Below are 26,961 nucleotides of genomic sequence, written 5' to 3'. Positions count from 1 at the left end.
AAAAAGACTAAAATGAGCCCTTTATAGTAAAAAAACAGATAATCACTACTTTAACCACTTGCCACCCGCCATATAGCAAAATGACGGTGGCAAAGTGGTTGTAATATCCTGACCAGATGTCATATGACGTGATCAGGATATTAAGCCGCTGCGCGCATCGCGGCGATCGTTGTTGCTGGGTGTCAGTCTGACACCCTGCAACTACGATCTCGGTAAAGAGTCTCCAACGGAGACTCTTTACCACGTGATCAGCCGTGTCCAATCACGGCTGATCAGTGTAAATAAGAGCCGGTGATCGGCTTTTCCTCACTCGCATCTGTCAGACGTGAGTAGAGGAGAGCCGATTGGCTGCTCCTCTGACGGGGGGTCTGTGCTGATCAATTATCAGCACAGCCCCCCCCCCCCCCCCCCCGAGGATGCCCACACTAGACCACCAGGAGATGCCCAGCACCAGTTATGCCCCCTAGACCACCAGGGATGCCAATCAGTGCCCACAATGGGCATTGTTTGGCACTGGCATCCATCCATACAAAACTTTAAATTACAATGCCACCTATCAGTGCCCATACATGCTGCCTATCCATGCCACTTCATTGGTGCCCGTCACTGCAGCCCCATCAGTGAAGGAGAAAACTTACTTATTTACAAAGTTTTGAACCAAACAAAAAACATGAGGTTTTTTTTTTCAAGATTTTCTGTATTTTTTTTTTGTTTAGCAGAAAATAAAAATCCCAGAGGCTATCAAATACCACCAAAAGAAAGCTCTATTTGTGGGAACAAAATGATAAAAATTTAGTTTGGGTACAGTGTAGCATGACCACGCAATTGTCATTAAAAATGCGAGAGTGCTGAAAGCTCAAAATTGGTCTGGGCAGGAAGGTGTATAAGTGCCCTGTATTGAAGTGGTTAAGGGGTTCATTTTTTTTTTTCTGTAATATTTACAGTAGTGATTATTTGCTCTTTTGGTACTTTTGGGCTAATTTTAGTTTATTTTTATTTTTTTTACCCCATTATGTTACTGGCCGATCGATTATGAAAATGGTAATCTATTAGTTGTTTCAGCCCTAGAATGGATTATTACACATGTTGGTTATGTCTACAAATGTAGATGCAAGAAACTTTAATCTACACATAAATTAAAATGGAAACACTCGTTTGGTTAATATGATAGATAATGCACTAATTCACAATAAATCACTTGGGGTGGCTGGTTTGATATAATATGCCATGGAGATTTTTAAACATCCTGGTTTTGGGAATTAAATGGCAGAGGCTGGGAGGGAAGTAGGAGGTAAATTGGTAACTCCGCTTTTTTTTTTTTTTTGTTTTCTTTTTCCTCTTTCCCTTTCTCCCCCCCATGACTGGTGTGTGTGTGTGTGTGTGTTTGTGTGGGATTTTTTTTTTTCTCGCCTCCCTATAGTGTTTTCCTTTCTTTACCTGTATATGCTCTATTAAGGGGAAATGTTATAATAAAGATGCCTGGACATGCTCTCTCTGAGGGAGGTTACCTTCAAATCCCCCAGGTGAGGGACCTTACTTGTAAGGGTAGACTTAACGTCAAGTAGGTAGAGAGGGGTTGATGTGGGAGGGTGTTTTGAATGTGATTAAAAGTGGGTGAGTGAGAGTTGGGGTGTTAGTATTTGATTCAAAGTTTTATATTACTTCCCTTTTTTATTTTATTAAATTTTTTCTTCCCCTCTTCTGAAGTCCTGCCAATATGGTAAAAATATGTTCTTGTAATATTAGGACTAAATGCAGCCTCAAAGATCACAGGTTCTGTATTCTCTTCATAGACAAAATGTTGGTATTGTCCTTTTTTCAGGACTCATTTTCATTTATACCATATACCCTATATACAGAATGGATATTATCCAACCTGGTATCATGATTCCTTTGCCTATTTAAAATCCAGGGGAGTCTCTATAGCAATACCCCATCAAGTAATGGAAATTTATAGAAAGAGGGACGGCAGAGCACTCTTACTGAAAGTAATCATCTATGGTAAAAAATATACTTAAAATTGCCCAATCAGGAGCAGATTAAAGTCAGAACGCAATTCTTAATGGATCTAATGGAAAAAGCAGAAGGGGTAACAATTGGTGGCAACTTTAATTTTGTTCCTGATCAGGAAATACACTACAGCACCCCCAATAAAATGTAGAAATAATGAGAAGAGGAAGTTTAAGGAAATGACTAGATACCAATTAGTTGATATATGGAGGGTTGCCCACACGCTTGAAAGGGACTATACGTTCACGCAAAGGTTCATGGAACATATCATAGAATTGATTCTTTTCTGATAAACCAATTGGGAATGATTACGGTTTCTTCCTCCTGAAATTGGAAGTGCGATATGGTCCGATCGTGCACCGATATATTTGACGATGGCCGTTACTAACGAGAATAGGGTAAGAGGTTCTTGGAAGTTAAATAACTTATTTGATGAGGTATGTACAACAGAGATTGGGTTAGCAATAACAAATTTTATGAAAGATCATTCGGAGGATACTACCTCTCTTCCTATTCAATGGGAAACCCTGAAATGTATTGTACGGGGCTTGTTTATAAAACATGGGGCGAGATTAAAAAAGATAAAGGGGAATAAAATAACGCAGCTCTTGAATGATATAAGTAAACTGGAAAAGCAACACAAAAAAATCCATCTCAGTAGAAACTGGTGGAAATAACAAAAAAAAACAGAACTGAGAACCCTGTTAAATGAGCAAACTTTACGGATCAGAGATGAAACCCTTTCCCTATATTACCAACAAGGAAATAAACCCAGTAGATTATTGGCCAAAACATTACGCCAATGAATAAATCGAACACCGATTGCTAAGGTAAAAACTGTACATGACCCAAAAGGGATTTTGAAAACCTTTCTTCCTTTTTTATTCTAGGTTGTATAACATACCAAATAGGTTAGCAGAGAGATCCTGAAGCATTTCAACAAAATGTACGTCAATACATAAAGGACCGAAATACAAATGATAATTGAATCATTAGTGTTGAGGGAAAAGGTCTGGGCCTGGGCGGCTTTACTCCTTGGTTTTATAAAAAAAATTTAAAGATCTATTCCATTTATGAAACAAATGTTTAATGCAGTATCCGCCTCTCAACCTTTTGTTCCACAAGGAATGCAGGCATATATTTCTTATACTAAAACCTGAAAAGGACCATACCAACTGGAAATTATCGACCAATTTCTTTGCCAAATATTGATCTTCAAATTTATTCAAAGGTCATAGCCAATAGGCTTGCTCCGATAATTCCAGCTTGTATACATTTAGATCAAGTGGGATTTGTAAAGGGAAGAGGGGCTAGAGATAATACTCTTAAGATGTTGACACTTATGGAGTATGTCCAGAATCACACCATCCCATCCTGTCTCTTGGCTGTAGATGCCGAGAAAGCGTTTGACAGGGTGGGATGTTTTTTTCTTAAAGAGGCATTGGAACAATGGGGAGTGGGCCCAATGCTTCTGGAAAAAATGATGGTTTTATATCAAAAGCCTATAGCCAAAATACGAGAAAACGGTGAAATATCTGAGCCAATAATTATATCCAATGGAGCTCGGCAAGGATGTCCCCTGTCTCCATTATGTGCTTGTTATGGAACATCTAGCAATAACAATTCGGAACAAAGATATACAGGGAATAAAAGCAGGGGAGAAGGAGTATAAATTATCCATATATATTGACGATCTATTGGTATACATTACAAATCCATTAGTAACGCTACCGAATTTAACTGTTTCGCTAAAGTGAGTAATTTCAAAGTAAACTATAATAAATCGGAGGCACTGAATATTACACTACCTAATGATATGGTAGAACTTGTGAACAACTGCTCCCTTTAAATGGCAGGTTAATGCAATAAAATATCTGGGAACATCCATCCCTAGAGAGCTGGATAAACTTTATGAATTTAATCATCTCCCAATAACGTGTAACATAGACACTTCAACGATATGATGGGGATTTTCTCATGGATGGGTAGGATAAATATTATAAAAATGGATATATTGCCTAAGATTTTATACATATTCCAAACTATACCAATATTTCCCGCAAATAATTTGAATCAATTACAAAAGCAATAGGGAGCTTTGTTTGGGTTGGAAAGCCTGCCAGAATAAGCGGAGCCACGCTAACTCGCCCAAAAAAAGATGGGGGCATGGCCCTCCCAGATATATCGGTGTATCTAAAAGTGGTGTTTGTAACAAGGATTGTGGATTGGTTTCAAAATGCAGATTGTGAACAGTGGGTAAAACTTGAGGTCACGGATTTTGCGATGCCCTTTTTAGTGGCATCGACATTGAAGGTATGGGATGGTTTGAGACAGGGAAAAAGATCAACGTGTGGGCCCAATGACACCCCCCCCCCCCCCTCTTTTGTAACCCAGAATTTCCACCAGTAATGGAGGTAGGGACTTTTCTAAAATGGCAAAGAGGAGATACTAGGCTGATAGACAATAGAATGTGATAGACTAGTCCCACTCGATTCTCTAGGTGTGGAATATAAGGTTAAGTGGATACAATATTGGCAGCTTCAAAAATGTTCTTTAATGAGAGACATAATTAACAGACGTTTTGACTGATCTCAAACAAATTTTTAAAAGAGCAAATCTGAGAATAACAGACAGCAGATAACCTATATAAAAAAAAAAATGTGAGGAACTAGGGATTGATATCCCCAAAGAAAAATGGGATAAAGCATTTGAAGTAGTGCATAAATTATTGATATCTAGTAGATGCCAAGAGGAACTATAAAATACTAGCTAGATGGTGTAGATGTCCAGAAAATGAAGACTTATGTTGGAGCTGCAGAGGGGCAAGAGGTAAAATGTCACACATTTGGTACTATTGTCCCGGGGTCCATAATTTTTGGGAAAAAATATATAAAATTTATACGGCAATGACGGCTATACAACTACAACCCGACATATTAACATCGGTCTTATCAATGACCCCAGGATCTGTTAAAAAGATAAAGGGTATCCTAAAATACTTTCTAACGGCGGCACGTACCATTATAGCTAGGAAGTGGAAAAGTAGGGTAAACCTTAACTTAAAAGAATGGGAGATAGAGATGGGTGAAATGTGTGCCCTGGAGGAGAGGATAGAGGTTGAAAGGAATAAAAAGACAACGTGGTGGATGTGGACAGAATTTACCACCCTACAGCTCCTAGACTAAGAAAATCAGTATGAAAGAAAGAAGGGAAGTTTTTCTATTCCCACCCTTTTGGAATGGATGGGGTAGAATGGAGGAATGAAAATATATGGATTTAGATTTAAATAGATAAATGAGGTATAGATTAATGAAATGACAAGGACAGTAGAAGGTAATTCCTATTTGGTGAATGTTTACATTTGTAAAAAATGTTTTGTTAAAGATATAAAAAATATCAAGGATTCTAACTACCAGCAAGAATACGATTTTAAGTCTTTACATTTAAAGAGCACCTGTTATTTCAGAACCATCATGGCAGTGCCTGCTGCCACGTCCCTCACCTTGTCACTGCTGCATCACCAGCTGTCCCATTAAAGTGAATAGGACTGCCGGTGAGTCAACAGCGGGTCAGATGAAAGTTGCTCTTTAAAATTATGATTTTAATTGAGTTGATTTAAATCAATCCTTTTTTACTAGTGATTTCAATTGAATCCACCCTGTTGACTGACCTCTCGTCATTGCCAGTGGTGGGGAGGGATGGTCTTCCTGGGGGTTTGCTTTTATAGGGTATGTTCTCGCAACCTCCCTCCTATAATCTGCTTCCTGTCCACCTACAGTACATTTTACTGCAAGCAGGTATCATGAACAGGCTGGATAATGAACATGTACATCATCCAGCCTGTTCTGGGTTAGGGGCGCGCATGTGTGCTCTCTGCTGATCCACGATGACACTGGCTACAGCAGGATTTTGCTAGCAGGTCCCAGACATTGATTTATGGCCGGCTGATTGGCTGTAGCCAATCAGAGCACAGTCCTGTTTACAAACTGTGTGCACAGGTCCGATCTTTGGTTTTAAAAAAACAAACAAAAAAAGCTGACTTTAGCTGGCTCCTATATTCAAAGCAATTTTGTCAAGCCTTGTATGCTATAGCCTCATTTCTGCAAATCATCGCTGTGTGCTTATTCATCCTTTTTGCTGTCATGATAAAGATATGATGCAGACAGCTGATGTCATATATGCAGAAATCAGCTGATGGTGTGCAGCAGTAGATAAAGGGACGTTGGGAGGAAAGCTGTAAGTGAAGGCAGAAATGGAACGTTGGAAAGATCAATGGTAATTTTTTTTATTTGTTCCAATATGTGGGTTATCTTGCATTGTACCAAATTTTTATTTACATTTAGTTGTAAATGTGTGTGTGTGTGTGTGTGTGTGTGTGTGTGTGTGTGTGTTTTTTTTTTTTAACAATTTGTCAATGGAATAGACTTTTTGTGTGTAAGTGAAAAGTTTAAACACTGAACCTTTTTCTGACATCTGTGTGGTTTCAAGTTAAAATCACTTTTTTTAGCAAAAAAATATAACCCCCAAACATTCTATATATATCTATTATTTTATTTTTATTTTTTTTGTGAGGGAATAGTGATCTTTTTATACCAAGCAAAAAAAAATGTGATTTTTCTTTTTGGCCCGAATCATGCAGCTCTAGTGCATACTTGATGATCTTGGGGTTTTTGAGACCTGAAACTGCTTAATATGGTGAAACTGGCAGCTTAAATTTGTTTTGTTTTTCAGGGGTGGTCTTTGTGCGCTAGAAGTGCTGGAAATGTGCACATTTTGGGAAGACTTCCACTTGTTGGGATTTTGAGCAACAGAATTCAGCTTGCAGGAGAATTAAGGCTTTCATGAAGACTAAAGCCTCGTACACACGATCAGATTGTTTGCAGGGAATTGTCTGACAGACTGTTGGCCTAAAATCTGACTGTTGGTACGCTCCTTTTGACAATTCAACTTTCTGCCAACAAATGTTGGATGGCATGCTAGTAAATTTTCGGCGGACAACGGTCTGCCAGATTTTCTGATGGTCGGTACACAAGTCCATAAAGTCAAAAGTATAAACGTGCATGCTCGGAATCACTGCTCACCAAACACTAAATTAGCAGAAGAGGCCCAAAGGGTGGTGCTCAAGAGCTGGAATTCCTAGTAGTACGTCACTACGTTCGTTGTTGGCTGAGAATTGTACCATTAGTATCAAAGACAAGTTCCTGGCACACATCCCCAAAAAATCACTTGTTTGGCCAACAATCTGATCGTGTGTACAAGGCTTTGCACACTGGGGAAGATTTACTAAACCTGGTGTACAGAATTTGGTGAATCTGTGCATAGTAACCAATCGGCTTCTAAATTCAGCTTGTTCAATGAAGCTTCGACCGCCTGGAAGCTGATTGGTTATATGCACAGCTGCCCCAGTTTTAATAGCTCTTCACCATTAAGTCTATACATGAACTTGGTTCAGGGAAGGAGCACAAATGGGTACTTGTAAAGTGATGCATAAATTGACAGCACTATACATGTATATTGTACATTCCTACATCCATACTGGGACCAATTTAGACAGAAGCCCACCAACATGTCTATGGAGTGTGGGAGAAAACCGGAGCGCCTGGAGGAAACCCGCACAGGGTGTAATGTTAACTCAGCAGGTCAAAGCGCTATATAAATCCTGTATTTATAATGTGGTTGGGATTCAAACTGGCAACCCTAGTGCTGCTAGGCTGAAGTGTTAACCACTTCACCACTGTATGAACAAGTTGTGGGGGAAAACTGAAAATGTGGAATTTTCCAGAGTTATTCACACTTGGTCATCATTGCTTTGTTTCTGACTCTCAAGTGGAATAGTCTTTGAATTTCACTGAAATATTAGGATGAGCAATTTCCATTGGTAATCTGGTTAATTTTATGAAATTCTTGATTGTAGGTGGTCGGCAGAAAAATCTTTGTCCATTTAGTGACGATGATTCCTCCCTCGAAACCATGAGCCAGTGCAGTAGTTTTAGTGATGCTGCCAGCTATCAAGAGGATGGTAAGTTGTAATAATAATTGTCAAGTCTTCAGTGTTTAACTCTGGCTGGCGTTTACATAAAGCTAAAAAGTTTAAACCTGCTATATTTTGCTATGATCCACATACCCTGCTGTAATACAAAGCTGAGAGGATGACCATACTTACTGTTATAGTTGAACAATAGTGGTGTCACTTTGTGCTCTGGCATATTTTCTGTGCTGCACATACATTCAGTGCTAAGTGTGGTTGACTTGACCGCATCTGATTAGGAATATTGCTGTCCAGGGGGTGCATAGAAAGGAAATGCAGAGACTAGTTTATACTAGTATTTAAAACTTACTGCATCGGACTGTTCTGCATTTCTTTTGTAAGAACTTAAAGTGAAACACACCTTGGTTTTCTTTTCATGGCTTTCTAATTCTAAACAAATCTGCAAATGCATTCCAATGTGTTAATTTGCTAAATGCTGAATACGTTAATCTGGGGATATTTAATATATACATATTTGATCTTGTAAAGCTTCTGTGAATGTTCACTTTAACAATTTATCTCAAACAGGTGCGGAAGTTGATGAAATGGCAGCTCAGGAAGACTTTGAGTTCAAATTAAAGGGTCTTATTGAACTTACAATGGACAAAAGGTATCTACCATTTTTGTTAATGTTTTGATTGGTAGTGAATAGATTTTAGGCATTTAAAAGCATGGTCTTCTCTAAAATCTCTCGATTAGACCCCAAATCCCTACTTTGCACTTAAAAGCATTCAATACACCGAGTTTGGCTGTTCTGAATGCTTTAATTTTAAATTTGGCACCTTAAAGTCTTCCATAAAATGGAAGTGATGTCCTAAGATCGCTTTTGGGTTACTAGATCCGATTGAAGCAGATTCCGGCTTCGCTCGGGTCTCCCAGTGGGAGAGGTTGAGGGGACATCGCCTCCCACTGCTTGGAATGACAGCTGAGCGGCTTCTTAGCCGCATTGTTTTTTTTTATCCAAAGCAAGCCTTTCCGTGGATAAAATGTCTGGACCTGGATGCATGTGAATTTATCATGTACACTGACAGGCCGGACATTTGGCTGTAGGTTGACTGCCCCCATTTTATTGGATGTATTTGTTTTTTTTTTTTTGTTTTTTTTTTTTTGATTATTGAGATTATTATGCCTTAATATCTTTGAGGAAGGGAAGTAACTGGCTTTCAACATAAAGGCATATTACTGTTCACACTATAAAAGGGTGTTATACACTTGTATAGGAATTTCACTTGTATGTAATTACATTTTTTTTACCTGCAAAATATTGCATTTTTCAGTGCAAAAACAAGGCAAGCTGCTCTGGAAGGCTTAAAGAATGCTTTGGCATCCAAAATATTATGCGACTTTATCTTGGAAAGAAGGTTAACAATCACAGATAGTATTGAACGCTGCCTAAAAAAAGGTATGTAGTATTTTTTATAAATGCAGCCTTAGTGGTAATTCTTGGGGTTTTTTGGTGTATATAAGTAATAAATAAATAATACAAGTAATCCTCCACATGGTCATTGGTAAATTCTGCAGTTTTACTTTCTACAGCTTACTTACACAAATTTGTGAGTGCTATAATGAACATGTAATCGCCTATACAGTGCAAATGCAGTGATGTAACCTAATAACTACACCCCTGAGGAAGTGGTGGAATTGTAACCCCAAGTGTAGGACAAAGCCAGTTAGATGTGTTAACCATGAAGTGATTGAATGCACTAGCCAGAGCAGGTCCAATTACAGGCAGGACCAAGGGGATGATGGTCATAAGTAAATTTGTGCTGTGCAGCTATAAATGTGTATTTTTTATTTTAGTGTACGATTTCAAATGGTAACCACTGAGGTGATGGTCTTGCTGCACTGCCTCACTATTGGATGACTACAAATAATTTGAAGGAAAACTGGAGAATTCATTCCCTTAAAGGGCACATGCTGCTAATTGATGTGTAATACATGGGTAAATTACCAGATGTGAGGGCATATATTGCACATGAATGGTATGCAGCGATCACTGAGGAGAATTTAGTTAACATTGGTGGAATATATATATATATATATATATATATATATATATATATATATATATATATATATATATATATATAATAATATATATATTAAATAAATGTGTGTATGTAAATTGCACATATGCATGTGTATTTGGGTTACACCATGGCATTTGTTTGCACTGTATGTTATAGCACTTCTTGCTAATTGGTATAAGCGGTACTAGTAATGCGGCACTTGCAGTATCTCACAAGTGAGTACATCCCTCACGTTTTTGTAAATCTTTTATTGTATCGTTTCATGTGACAACACTGAAGAAATGACACTGCTGCAATGTAAAGTAGTGAGTGTACAGCTTGTATAACTGTAAATTTGCTGTCCCCTCAAAATAACTCTACCTGCAGCCATTAATGTCTAAACTGCTGGCAATGAGTACACCTCTAAGTAAAAATGTCCAAATTGGGCCCAAAGTGTCTATTTTGTGTGGCCACCATTTTGCAGCACTGCCTTAACCCTCTTGGGCATGGAGTTCACCAGAGCTTCATAGGTTGCCACTGGAGTCCTCTTCCACTCCTCCATGACATTACGGAGCTGGTGAACATTGGAGACCTTGCGCTTCTCCACCTGCTGGTTAAACTCCCGTATGGTCTTGGCCACCATGCAGCTCAGTTTCAGGGTCTTGGCAATCTTATAGCCTAGGCCATCTTTATGTAGAGCAACAATTTTTTTTTTTTTTTGTCCAGTTTGAGGTACCATGATCTTCCAGTGACCAATATGAGTGACACCACATTTAAAACACCTTCTCCCCATTTACACCCGAAAGCTTGTAACGCTAACAAGTTACATGACACCAGGGAGGGAAAATGGCTAATTGGGCCCAATTTGGACATTTTCACTTAGGGGTGTACTCCCTTTTGTTGCCAGCGGTTTAGACATTAATGGCTGTGTTTTGAGGGGACAGCAGATTTACTGTTATAAAAGCTGTGTACACTCACTACATTACATTGTAGCAAAGTGCAATTTCTTCACTTGTCAAATGTAAAGATATAACAAAATATTTACAAAAATGTGAGGGGTGTACACTAGAGCTGCCACGACGCAATCGACTACGTCGACTAAGAAAATACGTCGACGTGCGTGCAGGGCGTCGATGCGTCAGTGGGGGCAGTGCTTAGCATTTACTGCTCCCCTCCGTGCCGCCGTCCCCCTCTCTTCTCCCCCTCCGTGCCGCCGTCCCCCTCTCTTCTCCCCCTCCGTGCCGCCGTCCCTAGGGGTGCAACGGATTGTCACCGATCCGTGCGCAAATGCTGCGATCCGCGGTCTCGGCCTTAGGAGAGGCCGCGGCTTCGGCCTAGCTCCGAAGCGGCGGCCATCTTTCTACACCCAGGCGTTTACAATGTGATCGCTCCGATGGAGCGATCACTTGTAAACCGGCGTCATGACATGACGCCGGTTTCTCTCTCCCCTCTCTGTACTGACCTGTGCAGCGGAGGGGAGAGGTCGGATGGATGCAGCCATCCCTCCATACCCTGCCAATGCAATACTCTGCCCTGCAATACTATACTATACTCTGCTCTGCCCTGCAATGCCCTGCCCTCCCCTGCAAAGCCTGCCAATGCCCTGCCATGCCCGCCAATACTCTGCCCTGCCATGCCCGCCAATACTCTGCCCTGCCATGCCCGCCAATACTCTGCCCTGCCATGCCCGCCAATACTCTGCCCTGCCATGCCCGCCAATACTCTGCCCTGCCATGCCCGCCAATACTCTGCCCTGCCATGCCCGCCAATACTCTGCCATGCAATACTCTCAAGGTTATCCAAAGGATTAATTAGCTAATCAAAAAAAAAACCACTAGATTCATTAAAAAATAAAAATAAAAAAAATAATCGGATAGTCGTTGACTAATCAAAGAAATAATCGATAGATTAGTCGACAGCCAAATTAATCGTTAGTTGCAGCTCTAGTGTACACACACTTGTGAGACTGTATTTTACTACTGCACCCATTTATACCAGTAAATGCTGGACAGTTGTGCATGTATTTTAAATGCAAAGAAAACTTGTATTGTCAGTGCTGTAAATTCTGAACCAAATGGTGTATTAAAATTATTTAATAAAATGTAACAAAATATAACAGAATATGCCACTCTGGTATCACTCTGTATGTGTTCCACCAACAGAGCATTGGTTATTTGCTATGTTATCTGTGTATATTCACTGCAACCACATCTGTACTATTAGTCACCATTTTTTAACTTTCGGTGTTTAACTTTCTCCAATAAATTGATTTTTATATATTACATTACCAGTACCTCACCTTTTTGGAGTTCATGTGCCCTTTAAAAGTCCAAAGTGTGTGTGTTTGCATTTTTTATTTTTTATTTTTTTTCTTCCCTGTAACTTGTATTGGGGATGTGGGCATCCTCCTATGCTCCAAAATAGAGTGCTTGCTTACATTAAAGTGCCCTTCCCGGCTTATGCCTTTCAGCAAGTTGAGGAATGTGGAGTAGCCCAAATCTATGGCGCAGACTGATTCCATCAGAGTATAGAGGTTTTTTTTAAACACCCCTCTGATAATGGGGATGGGGGCTGTAGGAGAGTTGGACCTTGCTGATGCAGTGCAATGTGTGATTTGAATGGTGTTTATTTTCTCTGCATTGTGATGTGCTGATCCTGACTTTTTTTTTTTTTTTTTTTAGGAAAAGGTGAAGAGCAACGTATAGCAGCAGCTCTAGCCTGCCTTCTTTGCTGCCAGCTTGGCTCTGGCAATGAAAGTGAAGAGGTGTTCAAAACCTTGTCTCCAATTCTAAAGACTATTATTTGTGACAGAGGTGCAAGTATCCAGGCACGTCAAGCTGTAAGTACAGATTTATACACATTTAAAGTGGTAATAACTGGTAGTAACCAAATATGTAATGTATTGCACTGGGGCTGAAACAACTAATCGATCACTAAACTATTACTGTGTTCGTAATCGATTAGTTGGTCTGCATACAGATGCATTAACATATCAGGAAATGCAGTGCAGCACACATAGCTCAGTACATCATCCATATGTCAGTAAGTGCCTGAACTTGTGAATGTGTGAGGAGCAATGTCTTATGGAACATGTAGTCCTGGGCAGGAAGTGAGTGGTTCTAAAGGTAGAAGTTTTCTTTACCTTGCTATTTGGGCACTTTATACTGTATTTAACACACAGCAAAACGCAGTGTAGAAACCGATCAAAAGCAAATTGCATAGGTGTGTACCGAGCCTTATGCTGGCCACATGGATCAATTTTCAGATGAGAATATTCATATGAAATCTTTGTACATTCTCTGAAAGAATGTTTGAAATTTTCACTTGCTTCTAACATTCTGTTTTAAAATGAATGTAATTTCTGAAAGAACTGCTTGGTCAAAAGGAATTTTCAGACCGTGTATGTGGTTTTCAATTTCTTTTTCCTGTCACTGGTTGGAAATGAATGTCGATTTGACCCCACTAACAATTTGAAAATCTAACGAACGTTCTTAATTCCTTTTTTTTTTTTCTTTTTTTTTTTTTTTTTTGAAAGACATTGTTTTTGTATGGCCAGCATATAATATATTATAGTTCTGTTTGAAAACCTGCAAACAGTCTAACTTTTTTAATCTGAGTCTGATATTTACCAGATTCAACCTCTAATAGTATATACAGTATATCTCTTCTGTCCTCAGAGGTTTAGAGATTTTGCTCTAACCATATAGATATTTATATTTACCACTGCATAGATATTTAAGAATAAATTGGCTTTTTTTTTTTTTTACTTTGCATATTTATTTAACTGAATTATACACCACTTTAAGTTGGTAAAATACAGTCTTTAGTGAAATTAAAGTGACAGTGATAATTAGTTCTGTAATCTTCTTAATAAAATAATTTTTTTTTTTTTTTTATTAAATATGTATATAAGACAGTCTATATATAAGCTGAAATAGGTGCTCAGTGACTTGTTCAGTGCTTCTCAAAAAGAAAAACAGGTGCCAGCAATCGTGTTGTAATTTCTGTGTCTCCAGTATACACGGCACTAGGTAAAATGGCCCCTTACCTTACTGCTGTAAGGTAAACAGCAAATCAAGCAGCAAAAACAAGGGTCCAGGGATTCTATCCCAATTCCTAGCAGGTGGATATTGGTCCCCTCAGGTAGGTATTTTTCCTCTCAGATAGTTTCCATATAGATCTTTGGCTTCAGTATAACTCCCAGAGGTCTCATAGGAAAGATAGAGGTACACTCGGATGGTGAAGTACGTTCGTAAATTTTATTATAACGATATATAAAAAGAGGTACTCACAAACATACGATAAAATACAGCTTTAAAAACGGACGAGCATTCCGCTCGTGTATGCGAACGTCACTTCCGGTATCCTCGTTCCGACGCGTATCGTCACTAGTCACGTGACTTCCCTGATGAAGTCACGTGACTAGTGACGATACGCGTCGGAACGAGGATACCGGAAGTGACGTTCGCATACACGAGCGGAATGCTCGTCCGTTTTTAAAGCTGTATTTTATCGTATGTTTGTGAGTACCTCTTTTTATATATCGTTATAATAAAATTTACGAACGTACTTCACCATCCGAGTGTACCTCTATCTTTCCTATGAGACCTCTGGGAGTTATACTGAAGCCAAAGATCTATATGGAAACTATCTGAGAGGAAAAATACCTACCTGAGGGGACCAATATCCACCTGCTAGGAATTGGGATAGAATCCCTGGACCCTTGTTTTTGCTGCTTGATTTGCTGTTTACCTTACAGCAGTAAGGTAAGGGGCCATTTTACCTAGTGCCGTGTATACTGGAGACACAGAAATTACAACACGATTGCTGGCACCTGTTTTTCTTTTTGAGAAGCACTGAACAAGTCACTGAGCACCTATTTCAGCTTATATATAGACTGTCTTATATACATATTTAATAAAAAAAAAAAAAAAAAAATAAAAAAAATTATTTTATTAAGAAGATTACGGAACTAATTATCACTGTCACTTTATTTAATTTCACTAAAGACTGTATTTTACCAATTTTTTGTAATCATGCACTATGAATTGCACGTTTTAACATAAGACATTTGCACTTTATGGAATATTTTTCCCTTTTACTTAGTTACTTATGTTGATATATAAACACATGATTCCTGGAATTTAAGTTTTATAATACACTGGTTCCTCTATAGCACAAGGCACCTTAATTTCTATTTAAGATAGGCTAGTTGATTTATAGCTAGATTTTATTTCTTCCAGTATTAGGCTCTTTATATTTATATCTAGTTCAGGTAGCGCAACACCATCTGTTTGATTTTCATTTTTATTATCTGGGGGTTAGGGTTCATACCCCTGTCGGTAGTTTGCTGCAACCTATCCTTTTAAATAGTTTAGGCCCTTGACGACAGCGCGGGGATACCTTAACCCAAAATACACCACTTTAAGGTTATTAATCGAAACAATCGGCCATCAAATCGATTATGAAAATCGCTAGTTGCAGCCCTATATTGCACCTTCCTAATCGGATGTAGTGGCTGCATTTTTTATTTTTTTTTATTTCCACTGATTTGGCCGGTAACACCTCCTGCATTAGCCCACTAACAGGCCAGGTTTGCAAGATAACAGAAATCCATCACAGGTGATATCATTTTCTGTTCAGTGATTGCAGTATTCTAGTCTGCATCTCCCCAAGGTAATACTTAAAATCTGGCCTGTTGGTGGGTCCTGAGGACAGGAGTTGAGAAACCACTGTTTTAGAATGTATTCTCCTGATTTCTGTGTTTTTCAAGTACTGTTTTTTTTTTTTTTTTTTTTTTTGTGCCGCTCGTTGAACCTCAAATGGTGGTTCATCCATAAAGATAAGGATGAGCATACAAGCCAACATATTTTTCAGTAGCCTTACTTAGCATCAGTTTGTTTGCACTGTACAGACTAGTGCTTTAACTAATTTGTGCAATGTAATGCCTATGTAGGGTTTGTGAAGGTTACTGTGCACTCAAACATTTTATCATGAAAGAACACTCCTCTCCAGCTCCCATGAAGCATGCCCTGCTTCAGAAAGGCCACGGCCCATGATTTTTAATCACTTCTCAGCTCTGGGTGTACACTGCAAAACACAAAAATAAAAAAACTGAAGGTGTGACATTTTGATCTTCCTATGACATCCATTGTTTAACATGCATTTCTATTTTACCTTTGATCACCCCTTAGTTGACTTTAAAGTGATTGTAAAGGCAGAAGGCTTTTTGTCTTAATGCATTCTATGCATCAAGATAAAGCCTTCTGTGTGCAGCAGCCCCCCCAATACTTATCTGAGGTCCCTCTAAATCCAGCAACTTTGCAGGAGTGTCTCAGCTGCCCAGCACTCCCCCTCATTGGCTGAGACAGCAGCTTGTGCCTTTGGCTCCCACAACTGTCAGTCAATGAGTGAAAGGGGGCTGGGCTGCGGCTCAGTGTCTGAATGGACATGGGGAGATGTGGCTTTTATGCCCCCATTGTAAGCTGCTTGCTGTGGGGGCACTCAACTAGAGAGGATCCAGGCTGATCGGTGCAAAACCTTGATGTTGACTATAAAAATACTTTACAATCACTTTAACTCCTTCCTCACTTTAGGATTCTGCTATTTTTGTTACCATTGGTTCAGTTATTTTTTTATTTTTTTTGTTTCTCAACAGTGTGCTACATACTTGGGCCTCTGCTGCTTTATTGCTGCTGATGACATTGAGGTAATTTTTTAAGCTGACTAAAAATTGTGTGTGTGTGTTTAAAAATGTTCCATGCTTAAAGTATTTTTATTGACTAGGACTTGTATGGAACAATGGAGTGTTTGGAAAACATCTTCTCTAAGCAGTATCGATCTGAAGGTGGGGCTGATGGCTGTTCAGCACTTCATATCCAAGCTCTCCAATCATGGACCCTTCTGCTAACCATTTGTCATACAAGTGAAGCAAAGAAGAAAATAGATGTGTAAGCTACCCTGGTTGGAAATGTGAATTTTGAATTTAATCACTTTAGGACCAATCCTATTTTTTATGCTTTGTGTTTACAAGTTAAAATCGTTTTTTTTACTGGGAGATTGTCAGGGTCTTGCAATTTCTCATGGGACTTGTAGTTTCAAACAGCTGGAGGGCTGTGGTTGCCTGCTCCAGAGCATAAAATGGTGGTCGTTGCAATACTTTGTCGCGCCGTGTTTGCGCAGCGGCCTTCCAAATTTTTGGGAAAATACACTTATTTTTAATTAAACAAAAGTTTCAGTAAAGTTGGCCCACTTTTTTTTTTTTTTTTTTTTTTCTCGATATTGTAAAAGGTAATGTTACACTGAGTAAATTGATACCCAACATGTCATGCTTCAAAATTGCGCCCCCGCTTGGAATGGCAGCTAACTTTGACCCTTAAGGTGACTTTTAAAAATTTCTACAGGTTACCAGTTTTGAGTTGGAGGTCTTTTGCTCCAATTATTGCTCTGATGATCATGGCGATGCCTCACATGTGTGGTTTGAATAGTTTATATATGGGGGCACGATTGCGTATGCGTTTGCTTCTGTGCATGAGAACTGAGAGCCTGTTAAAAAAATGTATTTTTAAACTGTCCCTTTAAAAAATAAAAACTAATAATGTTTGGATCACGTTTATTCCTATTACAAGGAATGTAAACATCCAGTGTAATAGAAAAAAGTAGAGGTCGGCCGATATGGGTTTTTCTCTGGCCGATGCCGATATTTAGAAATCATGGCGGCCGATAGCCGATATATGATGCAGATTTTTTTGGGCCGATTTTATTTATTTATTTCCTTTTTTATTTATTATTATTTTTTTTTAATCCCCCTTGATCTAACACACCTTTCCCACTGGGGCGTTTTTCAGGCGCTTTTGGGCTAAAAATAGCACCTGTAAAGTGCCTGCAAAATGGCTCCCCTGCAGTCAGTGTGAAAGACAGAGTGCTTTCACACTGAGGCGATGCGCTGGCAGGATCTTACAAAAAAGTCCTGCAAGCAGCACGTTTGGAGTGGTGTATACCGCTCCTCCACCACTCCTGCCCATTGATATGAATGGGCACCACTGCCGAAGCGCATGCAATGCGATTTGGCAGCAGTGCTTCATGGGCGCATTTAACCTCTTCCTTGGCCGCTAGCTGGGTTATATGTGCCCCACTAGCAGCCAAATAGCACCGCTAAAATGATAAAGAGCCGCTAAAACTTGCGTTTTACCATCAACGCCTGCCCGCTCCAGTGTGAAAGCAGTCTTCATAAGTGATACAGAAAATTTCTTACATTTAAACATTTATTAAACAAAACAAACCTCCAATCAGTTTACTTGTATGTATGATTTAGATTTAAAAAAAAACTATATATATTAAATAAAAACAGGTAGTCAAAACTTTTGGACGAAGAAAAAAAATGGGCTAACTTTACTGTTTTTATTTTATTTTTATTTTTTAAATAGTGTATTTTTTTCCCCAAAAAAATGCATTTGAAAGACCTCTGTGCAAATGCCGTGTGACATAAAATATTGCAACAACTGCTATTTTATTCCCTAGGATCTCTGCTAAAAAAATATATATAATTTTTGGGGGGTCTAAGTGATTTTCTGGCAGAAAATACAGGATTTTTACTTGTAAGCAACAAGTGTCAGAAAAGATTTAGTCTTTAAATGGTTAAACTGAGAACTTCTACACACAGAGATGAGTTCATTCATTCAAGTGTAAACATTGTATCTTTCTGTTCTTTTCTTGGCAGCCTGCCCAGAGAGGAGGAAGACATTTCTATGGCAACTTACACTGACTTCTCTTACGGAAGTCATTTCAAAGTCCCCTGTAGTTCTAAATCGTCTTTTTATCAGCACAATCGGCCGATGCCGATTATTTAAAAAACGGCAAATATCGGCCGGCCGATATATCGGTCAACCTCTAGAAAAAAGCATGACCGGTCCTCTTTAATGTGAGATCTGGGGGATCTAAAAGACTTCAGATCTCACATTTACGCTAAAAGCAATAAAATAAATTGTCCCTTCAAGGCCGCTGGGCGGAAGTGATGTTTGTCGCTCCAGTCCAACAAGGCATAGTCTAGTCGAGTGGGAGCCATCGTGCCTTCACGCTACTTCCTGCCCATCAGGCCAGACTGTGGACTCCTACATGTGGACATTTAACCTTTAATGGTCATTGCTGTTGTCCTTTTCACAAATTACCAAGGATTTATCACTTTGAACAAATGGTTTAATTTTGCTGCTTGGAATCACTTTTTAGAGATGCCTTGCTGAAAATCTTTACTTATGATGTTTTGAAATGCAAATTTGTTACTTTCTACCTTTGTTTGGGGCTCCTACAGACATCTACCCAAACTTCCACGACTGCTTTCCTGTGAGGATGTCAACATGAGAATTACAGCTGGGGAAACAATGGCTGTTCTGTTTGAAATTGCACGAGAAGCGGATGCAGTAAGTGCACTTTTATGCACATATAGAATGTAGTTATGGAGAGGTTTTCAGGGTTTGAGTGTTTACACCCACAAAATGGATATTGCATGAAATTGGTATCGAAAAACCACATGGGCTTTATTGAGTGACTGTAAAGTTTTATGAACCCAATTGCTCTTGCATTACCTGTTTAGGTAAATTGTGTAGACCTGTAAAGAACCTGCCATGGCAAAATAAGTCATGCGTTTTTATTTATTTTTATTTTTTTCTCTGTTCATAATGCATGTTGGTGCTTGCAAGTAAAGTGTGTTTGTGTATGTGGGGGTTTTTTTGTTCACGTTTTTGAACAAGCAAATGTACTATAGGGTCCTGACCAGCTTTTTGCTTAATACCATGTCCCATCCCTGGAATGCCAGAGCGCATCAGTATTGGCTTAGATGGGTGTCAACCAATGGGAAAGGCCTTCAGTGTAGTTTTTTTTCTTTAAATATGGTTGGCAAAAAGTATAATTTGTTAAATTTATTGGGGGGGGGGTTTAATATTTATACTTGACATTAAGCAGTTTGAACTTATGGGAAATACTGGGGGTTGCCACTGCTGATCATATCCTAAAAGGACTAGATACCTGGCTGTCTAGCTAAAGTCCCTGACCCTGAAACCAGCATGCAGCTAGTGAAATAACTCCTAATCACATGCTTGATTCATGTCAGACTTTAAATGTTGGGATGTTATGTAGATTTCTCAAAATGCAGTTTCATCAGTGGCAGCCTATGTATTAAGGTTTTATGTAAATAAACCTACCTCATAAAATGCTAGCTGCTTGGCTGTTGCATACGTTCTTGTTTTAGCAAGCATGCTGTTAAGAACCTCTGCTTATTTATGTCTGCATACCTGTTGCTCAGTGACTCATGTATTAAAAACAGTGCTTCCGCACAACAGGCATGCAGCAAGCCTTTTTAGAATGGTTTCAACAGTGGTAGTCAAATTTTACATTAAGCAAACAGTTGTAGTCTGTTGGCTAGGGTTGATTCCCCCCCCCATCTCATTGGCTGTGCTCAGAGCCTTGACCCCTACAGCATGGGAATACATTTAGTTTCATGCACAAGATTGACTTCACTTTTTACTGTCTTAAAAGTAAGCGTTTGTAATCTTACTAATTTTTATTTATTTTTTTTCTTCCCGTCTTAGGATTTTTATTATGAAGACCTTGAACCTTTGACTCAAACACTGAAAGCTTTGGCTACTGACTGCAATAAATACAGAGCCAAAGTAGACAGACGAAAGCAACGCTCCGTTTTCCGGGATGTACTCAGAGCAGTTGAGGTATACTAATAGTCTTCAGTTTTGCTTGCTTCTGATTGAAGCAAATTAAAATGATGCCATCTTAAGACAATCGTAATCTGTTTGTGCAGGATGGAGACTTTCAGGCTGAAATGATCCGGTTTGGCAGAGAGCGCATGCACATTGACTGCTGGGTGAAAAGGCTCACGTATGATGTGTTCAAGGAGCTATTTGGCTCTGGAATGCAGCTTCATCTTCTGGTAAGGAGGCATTTTGTATAAAAATTTTCATCTTGGCTTTGTAAAGGGAAATGGATGGCTGTCCTATTTCTGGATGTATAAATTTTCTATCATTTAAGTAGCTTGATGTACACCTACATGTTCAAACTTCAATGACTGCTACATAAAGCAGGTACTTCATCACAGCTGCTGCCTGTTGCACTATTGTATACTAGCCCTTTCTAAACACCAGATTGCCATGCTTATACATGTCACCACATGATTGCTTTTATGTATAGCATCACCTGGAAAAGTAATATACTTGCCTTTCTGGTATCTTGCGCATTTAAAAAAACACTGCCTCTTTGCAAACTTTACAATTGGTGCTAGCAGTAAAAATGACCCAGTGGTTTCAGGGTCATGTAAAAGTGTTTCCCAGCACCCTTACAGCTAGCCATAAAACCAGTTACAATAAAGCGGAGTTCCAGTCAAAAGTGGAACTTCCGCTTCAAGCACTCCTCGCCCCCTGACATGCCGCATGTAGTTTTTTTTTTTTTTGGGGGGGGGGGGGGCGCCTCCTCTTAGCCACCTAGACAGCCCTTCCCTGCCAGTGAACTTCTGGGACACGTTGCAGGTCCCAGAAGATTGCCTGGCCACTAGCAGAGCACTGCATGACTCATGCGTGCCCGGCTGTGAAGCTGAAAGCTGTCACGGCCAGGTGCCCACAGCTGCTATGGTGGCATCAGAGGAGCGAGGCTCCAGGCGCCCACATCGCTGGACCTTGGGAGAGGTAAGTGTCAAATCAGCAACTACACTTTTTGTAGCTGCTGACTTTTAATAAACGGATGGAACTCCACTTAACCATTTGCATTAAACCCGCACAACATATGCAACAACCCCACTTGCCTTGTCAGACTTATCTGTACATCGCAATACTAACTCTAATCTAACTAAATCGCTACTTTTTTTTCTGAGCCTGCTGTACATGGCAATGGATAAATGAAGGACAGGTATACTTGGAGTTCGTTTCCACCTCAAAAACACAGGGACACCCTGGAAGCCAAGCACAGTGACCATGATTGTGTGTATGGCCCTTCAATGTGAACCTAGCTTTAAAGGGGTTGTAAAGGTTCGTTTTTTTTTTTCTAAATGGGTTCCTTTAAGCTAGTGCATTGTTGGTTCACTTACCTTTTCCTTCGATTTCCCTTTTTTAAATGTTTTTTTTTCTTTGTCTGAATTTCTCACTTCCTGTTCCTCCTCAGTAAGCTGTTCAAGTGGTTGCAAACCCATCTGCAAAGAAAAAAAAGCAACCTGCAAGGCACAGGCATAATGAGCTAGTATGCTATGCATACTAGCTCATTATGAATAACTTACCTGAGAACGAAGCCCCCGAAGCGGTCCTCCGTCTTCATGTCTGTCTGCCGCTGCCATGGATCCCAGAGTGACTTCCGGGTCTGGCTGCTCTGGCACTGATTCGCCGGAGCAGTGATGACGTCACTCCTGCGCATGGGAGCCGACACTCGCGGCATATCGCTGCTGTCTTTTTGTAAATATCTCCTGAACCGTGTAGGTTTAGGAGATATTTCTTGGACCTACAGGTAAGCCTTAATCTAGGCTTAACTGTAGGTCAAAGTGGTTTGTAAGGGTTTACAACCACTTTAAGTAAGCTGTTCTGGCAGACAAAACATTGCTTGGATGATGGTGTGAAGTTTACTGAAGTGAAAAATTCAGACAAAAAAAAATTTTGAAGGGAAATCGAAGGAAAACTTAAGCGAACCAACAATGCACTAGCTTAAAGGAACCTATTAAGAAAATAAAAACAAATCTTTACAACCCCTTTAAGCCTAGGGTCACACTGACCGCAGGAATGAAATGGTGCGAGTTCAGCTGAACTCCCATTTCATTCCCGTATGTCAGTCCTGACTTCGGGGGGGGGGGGGGGGATTTCAGAGACATCTCTGTGGATTTCTGCAGATGTCTAATGAAATGGCACCCTGAAGTCACCAAAAGTAGTACAGAAACGACTTTTGGGAATCGTTGCGGTGCTGCAAATGTGGCATTGCAACAATTTCGACTGTGTCCTTGCTGGCAATAGCTGACGATTTTGGCATGCAATTTGACATGTCAGATCATTGCAATGTAAACCAGGGCTCAAGGCTAGTAATTGTGATGGTCTCCATTTTTGTTTAAGAACCGCATAGCAGTGAGTTGATGCCCTACAGATGTTTAACTAGTTTGAGGCATGCACTAATTATCCTAGCTTGTATTTTACATGAGGTGAACGCTGCATTAAGGAAATATATCTGTAATGTGGGGGTGGCTTTATTTATTTTTTCCCACTGTGTATGTATATAAAACTTTTTTTTTTTTTTTTTTTCTTCTTTAGACAAATGGCTTTCTGCGTAGTATATTTGAGCTTGGACCACCTTTGTGCTTGAGTGCAGCTGATATTGCAGCAATGAAAACCTCCCGTGTTGAAAGGGTGAGCAGTGAACTTGCATATCTAACAACTGTGTAGTACTGTTTTGCTGTTGGCGCTTAAAGTGGTTGTGAGCCCTCACATATCCCCAGTGAAGTGAACAGCCTCCAATGAAACATCTCCTCCATGAGTTTTACTTTATCTGCAGTCTCGTCTTCCCAGCACCCCTTTACCCCTTTAAAAGGGTTACTCTTTATCTGTCAGGAGCACAGAGGAAATGGTGGTAGAGTCTGCAGTAACTGAGCTTATTGTTGGAAAACTTTTCAGAAGTGACTTAGGCTGATAAGAGATGAATGAAGCATCGGAGAATCCCACTTAAACCCCATGAGCACTGGCTTAAAAATCGCTGCTTCTACAGGAGTTTTGTGTTGCATATAGTTGCATAGTAGGTGAAGTTGAAAAGACACAAGTTCATCAAGTCCAACCAATGTGTTCTGCCTGTAGAAGCAGCTCAATGTTACCCTATGTGTGCATGCACATTGGGATGATTTAGAGGCAGGAAAAAACCCTTCTGGTTTTACATTCCTGGTTGGTGCTTTCTGGCAGAAAAAACGCAAAACTCTCCTAAACTTTGTACAAAAAATGCTCTATATAAGCTTTTTTTTTTTTTTTTTTTTTTTTCTCCTGCCAAGGAAACTGGAGTTTTTATGCCTAGTGTGCATGGAGCCTTAAAGCTTTGGAGAGAGAGAGAAGTAAACACTGCAGATATGTGCTTTTCTCAGTTTCCATGACTGGAGTTTACAACCACTTAAATAAACTGATGTATTTGTTATGCAATAGACAAACAGCTTGGAGAAGCTCTGTAGGAGAGGGAAATAAACAGCAAAAAATATATATAAAAAAATATAATTTTTTTTTTTATTTTTTTAATTTTATTTTTTCCTTCTCCTACGGTGCAATTGGGAATCTGAGACTGAATTGGCCTGCAGCGGAAGTTTACCATAAAGCTGACCGCAGACCAGATGGTTACCTGCCATCTCTATGACCCTCGGAGGCTGACGTCACTTCCGGTGCTGGCAGATGTTAACACTTTTTTTTTTTTTTTTTTTTTTTTTTTCATAGCTTGGGCTTTCCAGCACAGAGGAGATATCTGGGGAGTTATAGACCCCAGATCTTTTCATAGAGGACCTGTCAGGCCCTATTCCTATTACAAGGGATGCTTATTCTTTGTAATGGGGGAAAAAAGTGATCAAAAAAAGTAAAATAAACAAATAGTTTAAAATACTCGCATGCAGAACTGAACGCATATCCAAGGCACACCTGCATATGTAAATTGTGCTCAAATCGCACATAAGGCATCACAGTGAACGATGGAGCAAGAATTTTAGCACAAGACCTCTAACTATGAACTGGCAACCTGTAAAATGTTTCCAAGTGTAGCCTATGGAGTTTAAGTATTAAAGTTTGGCTCCATTCCATGAGTGTGCAATTTTAAATGGCGACATATCTATTTACCGTATTTATCGGCACATAACACGCGCATTCATTTTAAGAGGGAAGATTAAGGAAAACCTTTTAGAAAAAAAATATTTTAAATAAGGAACTTTGAAGCAAAATAATGGTCAGTGCCCATCTGCAGCCTCACAAGTGCCATCAATGCATCCTCATCAGTCCACAGCAATGCGGCAGCCTCGCCATTGCCATCAATTAGCGTCGACTGATTACATACAGTGAGAATCTCCTATGACAGACAGAACAGTAGTCCAATGGCGGCCCAGGAGATGGGACTTCCTATTAGAGGCTGCCAAGTAAACAGGAGATTCTCACTGTATGTAATCTGTCAGCACTCATTCCGCCGCCCCTCCCTGTCCCCTCCAAGGCAGCTAAAATGGAAGTATTGGTGTATAATACGCACACGATATTTGCACCCGATTTTCATGGTAAAATGAGTGTTATACGCCAATAAATACAGTACATGGCGTAACCTTTTACATACAAAATTGTGCTACCTTTTAGTGTAGAGTTTTTTTTTTTGAGTGCCAGAATAGGTTTGGGCTGGAAGTGGTTAAAATCACTTTTTGTTGCTTTGCAGCTTGTTGCTTTGAAATGAAAGCAGTGTTTTTATTCAAAAACGGAATCTGAATTGAAAAGATCACCCACTGGATAAAGTAATTTCTTAATTTCAGGCTGCAAAGCAACAAAAATGATTTATTTTGAAGGGGGTGATTCTTTTCTATACCCACTGTATATTGGAGAGGTAAGTTTTAATTCATAACACTAAATTATAAGTCAATCTAAGCCTAACCCAAATTTTACACTAGTCTGTTTTGGCACAGTTGCTGCCTTCAATGTGTAATACACCATGCTGCCTTCAATTTTATATGCAACAGCCATAATTTACCAGTCTGATTATATGTCTTTTTAATATGGTGGTTCAATAGGACATGTTAAGTTGATGTGCATGTGCCTTATGTTTAAAATTAAAAGCTAGACTTGCATTAGGTACCAATACTTGGTGTTTAAATTCTGAATCATCTGTGATTGTAATTTCTTGTACATTCTAGGCTATTTAAGATGCATTAACAAAAATTTTTTTTTTTTTCCACCACTAAAGCACATGAACAACTCTGCTGCATTCAAAGCTCGCACAAAAGCTAGAAGCAAACTGCGTGACAAGAGAGCAGATGTCGGAGAATTCTTCTAAATATTCAGGATGGGATCCAACCTGCAAATGAAAAGAACAATTTAAGAGTTGGCTAAGGCTGACCTCACAAGTGGATAAATGGCTTTAGCAGTGTTTCGGTTGGGATGGGAAGAGATGTACATGTGGGTTTGTAATTACATAGAAATATATATTCATTATGTATTAGGTCCAGCTATGTAGCGTTTCTCCATAATTATGTCTTGTATAACTTTGCCCTATATAGTATTCCTGCTGAACTAGTTTTCATCGGTCGTGTATACACACATTGCCTGCTGCAGTTTATGATTTATCTTCTGTGTTTTGCGTCATGCTTCATCTCCTATATGCATATTACAAGTTACTGCATGATCAGCCGCAAGTTCCATTTTGGGTTTGTGTATTATACATTTTTCATGATTCCTGCTAAATTATCCTTGTGATATTTTTGGTGTTGTGAAATAGAAGTGAGATTTATAAATGATCACTGATCTACTCTATTTGCTATAACTTGATTTAAGGTCAATTTGCATTGGTTTGCCCGTGTGCACATTTTTATTTTTAGTTATACATGAAATTTGTGTAAATATCCTCTTTCCAAACAATTGTGTAATTGTATCATGGTTTTAAAAATTTACCATTAATAAAACATATACTTATTGAAAAAAAAGTATTATTATTTATTATTATCCTGCATACCTTAATAGTTTAAGCTGGGTTCACACAGCAGCATACTCCAGCTCACAGCAGGAGTGCCCCCCCCCCCATTCTGTTTTAGCCTGACTGGCTGAATTTGGACCTAAAACAGACCTTGGATGCGCAGGACTACTGTGCAGTTCACACCGGAGCTCCTGCAGAGATGTGTAAAACAGCCCCATAGAGAGCTGCTCACAATCCCCTGCTATGCGAATTGGATGCAAA

The 26,961-nt window shown here is 39.4% G+C and overlaps 1 protein-coding gene across 2 annotated transcripts in view; it reads left to right on the top strand.

The window, feature by feature from the left end:
* Positions 1–26,710, top strand: part of IFRD1 (interferon related developmental regulator 1) — a 40,127-nt gene extending 13,417 nt beyond the window's left edge. The window contains exons 1-12 of one of the 2 annotated variants that reach the window (XM_077474118.1): positions 6,170–6,285; positions 7,925–8,029; positions 8,567–8,648; positions 9,316–9,440; positions 12,729–12,886; positions 16,706–16,756; positions 16,834–16,997; positions 19,355–19,463; positions 20,631–20,765; positions 20,855–20,983; positions 23,328–23,423; positions 25,975–26,710. In XM_077474118.1, coding sequence (XP_077330244.1) covers positions 7,981–8,029; positions 8,567–8,648; positions 9,316–9,440; positions 12,729–12,886; positions 16,706–16,756; positions 16,834–16,997; positions 19,355–19,463; positions 20,631–20,765; positions 20,855–20,983; positions 23,328–23,423; positions 25,975–26,064 — 1,188 coding nt within the window. In that variant the 5' untranslated portion in view covers positions 6,170–6,285; positions 7,925–7,980 and the 3' untranslated portion in view covers positions 26,065–26,710. Of the gene's footprint in view, positions 1–6,169; positions 6,286–7,924; positions 8,030–8,566; positions 8,649–9,315; positions 9,441–12,728; positions 12,887–16,705; positions 16,757–16,833; positions 16,998–19,354; positions 19,464–20,630; positions 20,766–20,854; positions 20,984–23,327; positions 23,424–25,974 lie in introns of those variants that run through there. The other variant, XM_077474117.1, reaches the window with a different exon arrangement.
* The last annotated feature ends 251 nt before the right edge of the window (positions 26,711–26,961 follow it).

Source organism: Lithobates pipiens, unplaced genomic scaffold (genome assembly GCF_037356315.1).
Source record: "Lithobates pipiens isolate NorthernLeopardFrog02 unplaced genomic scaffold, aLitPip1_a1.2 Scaffold_8, whole genome shotgun sequence".
Taxonomy (NCBI): Eukaryota; Metazoa; Chordata; class Amphibia; order Anura; family Ranidae; genus Lithobates; species Lithobates pipiens.
This window is presented reverse-complemented; position numbering and strand designations above follow the sequence as displayed.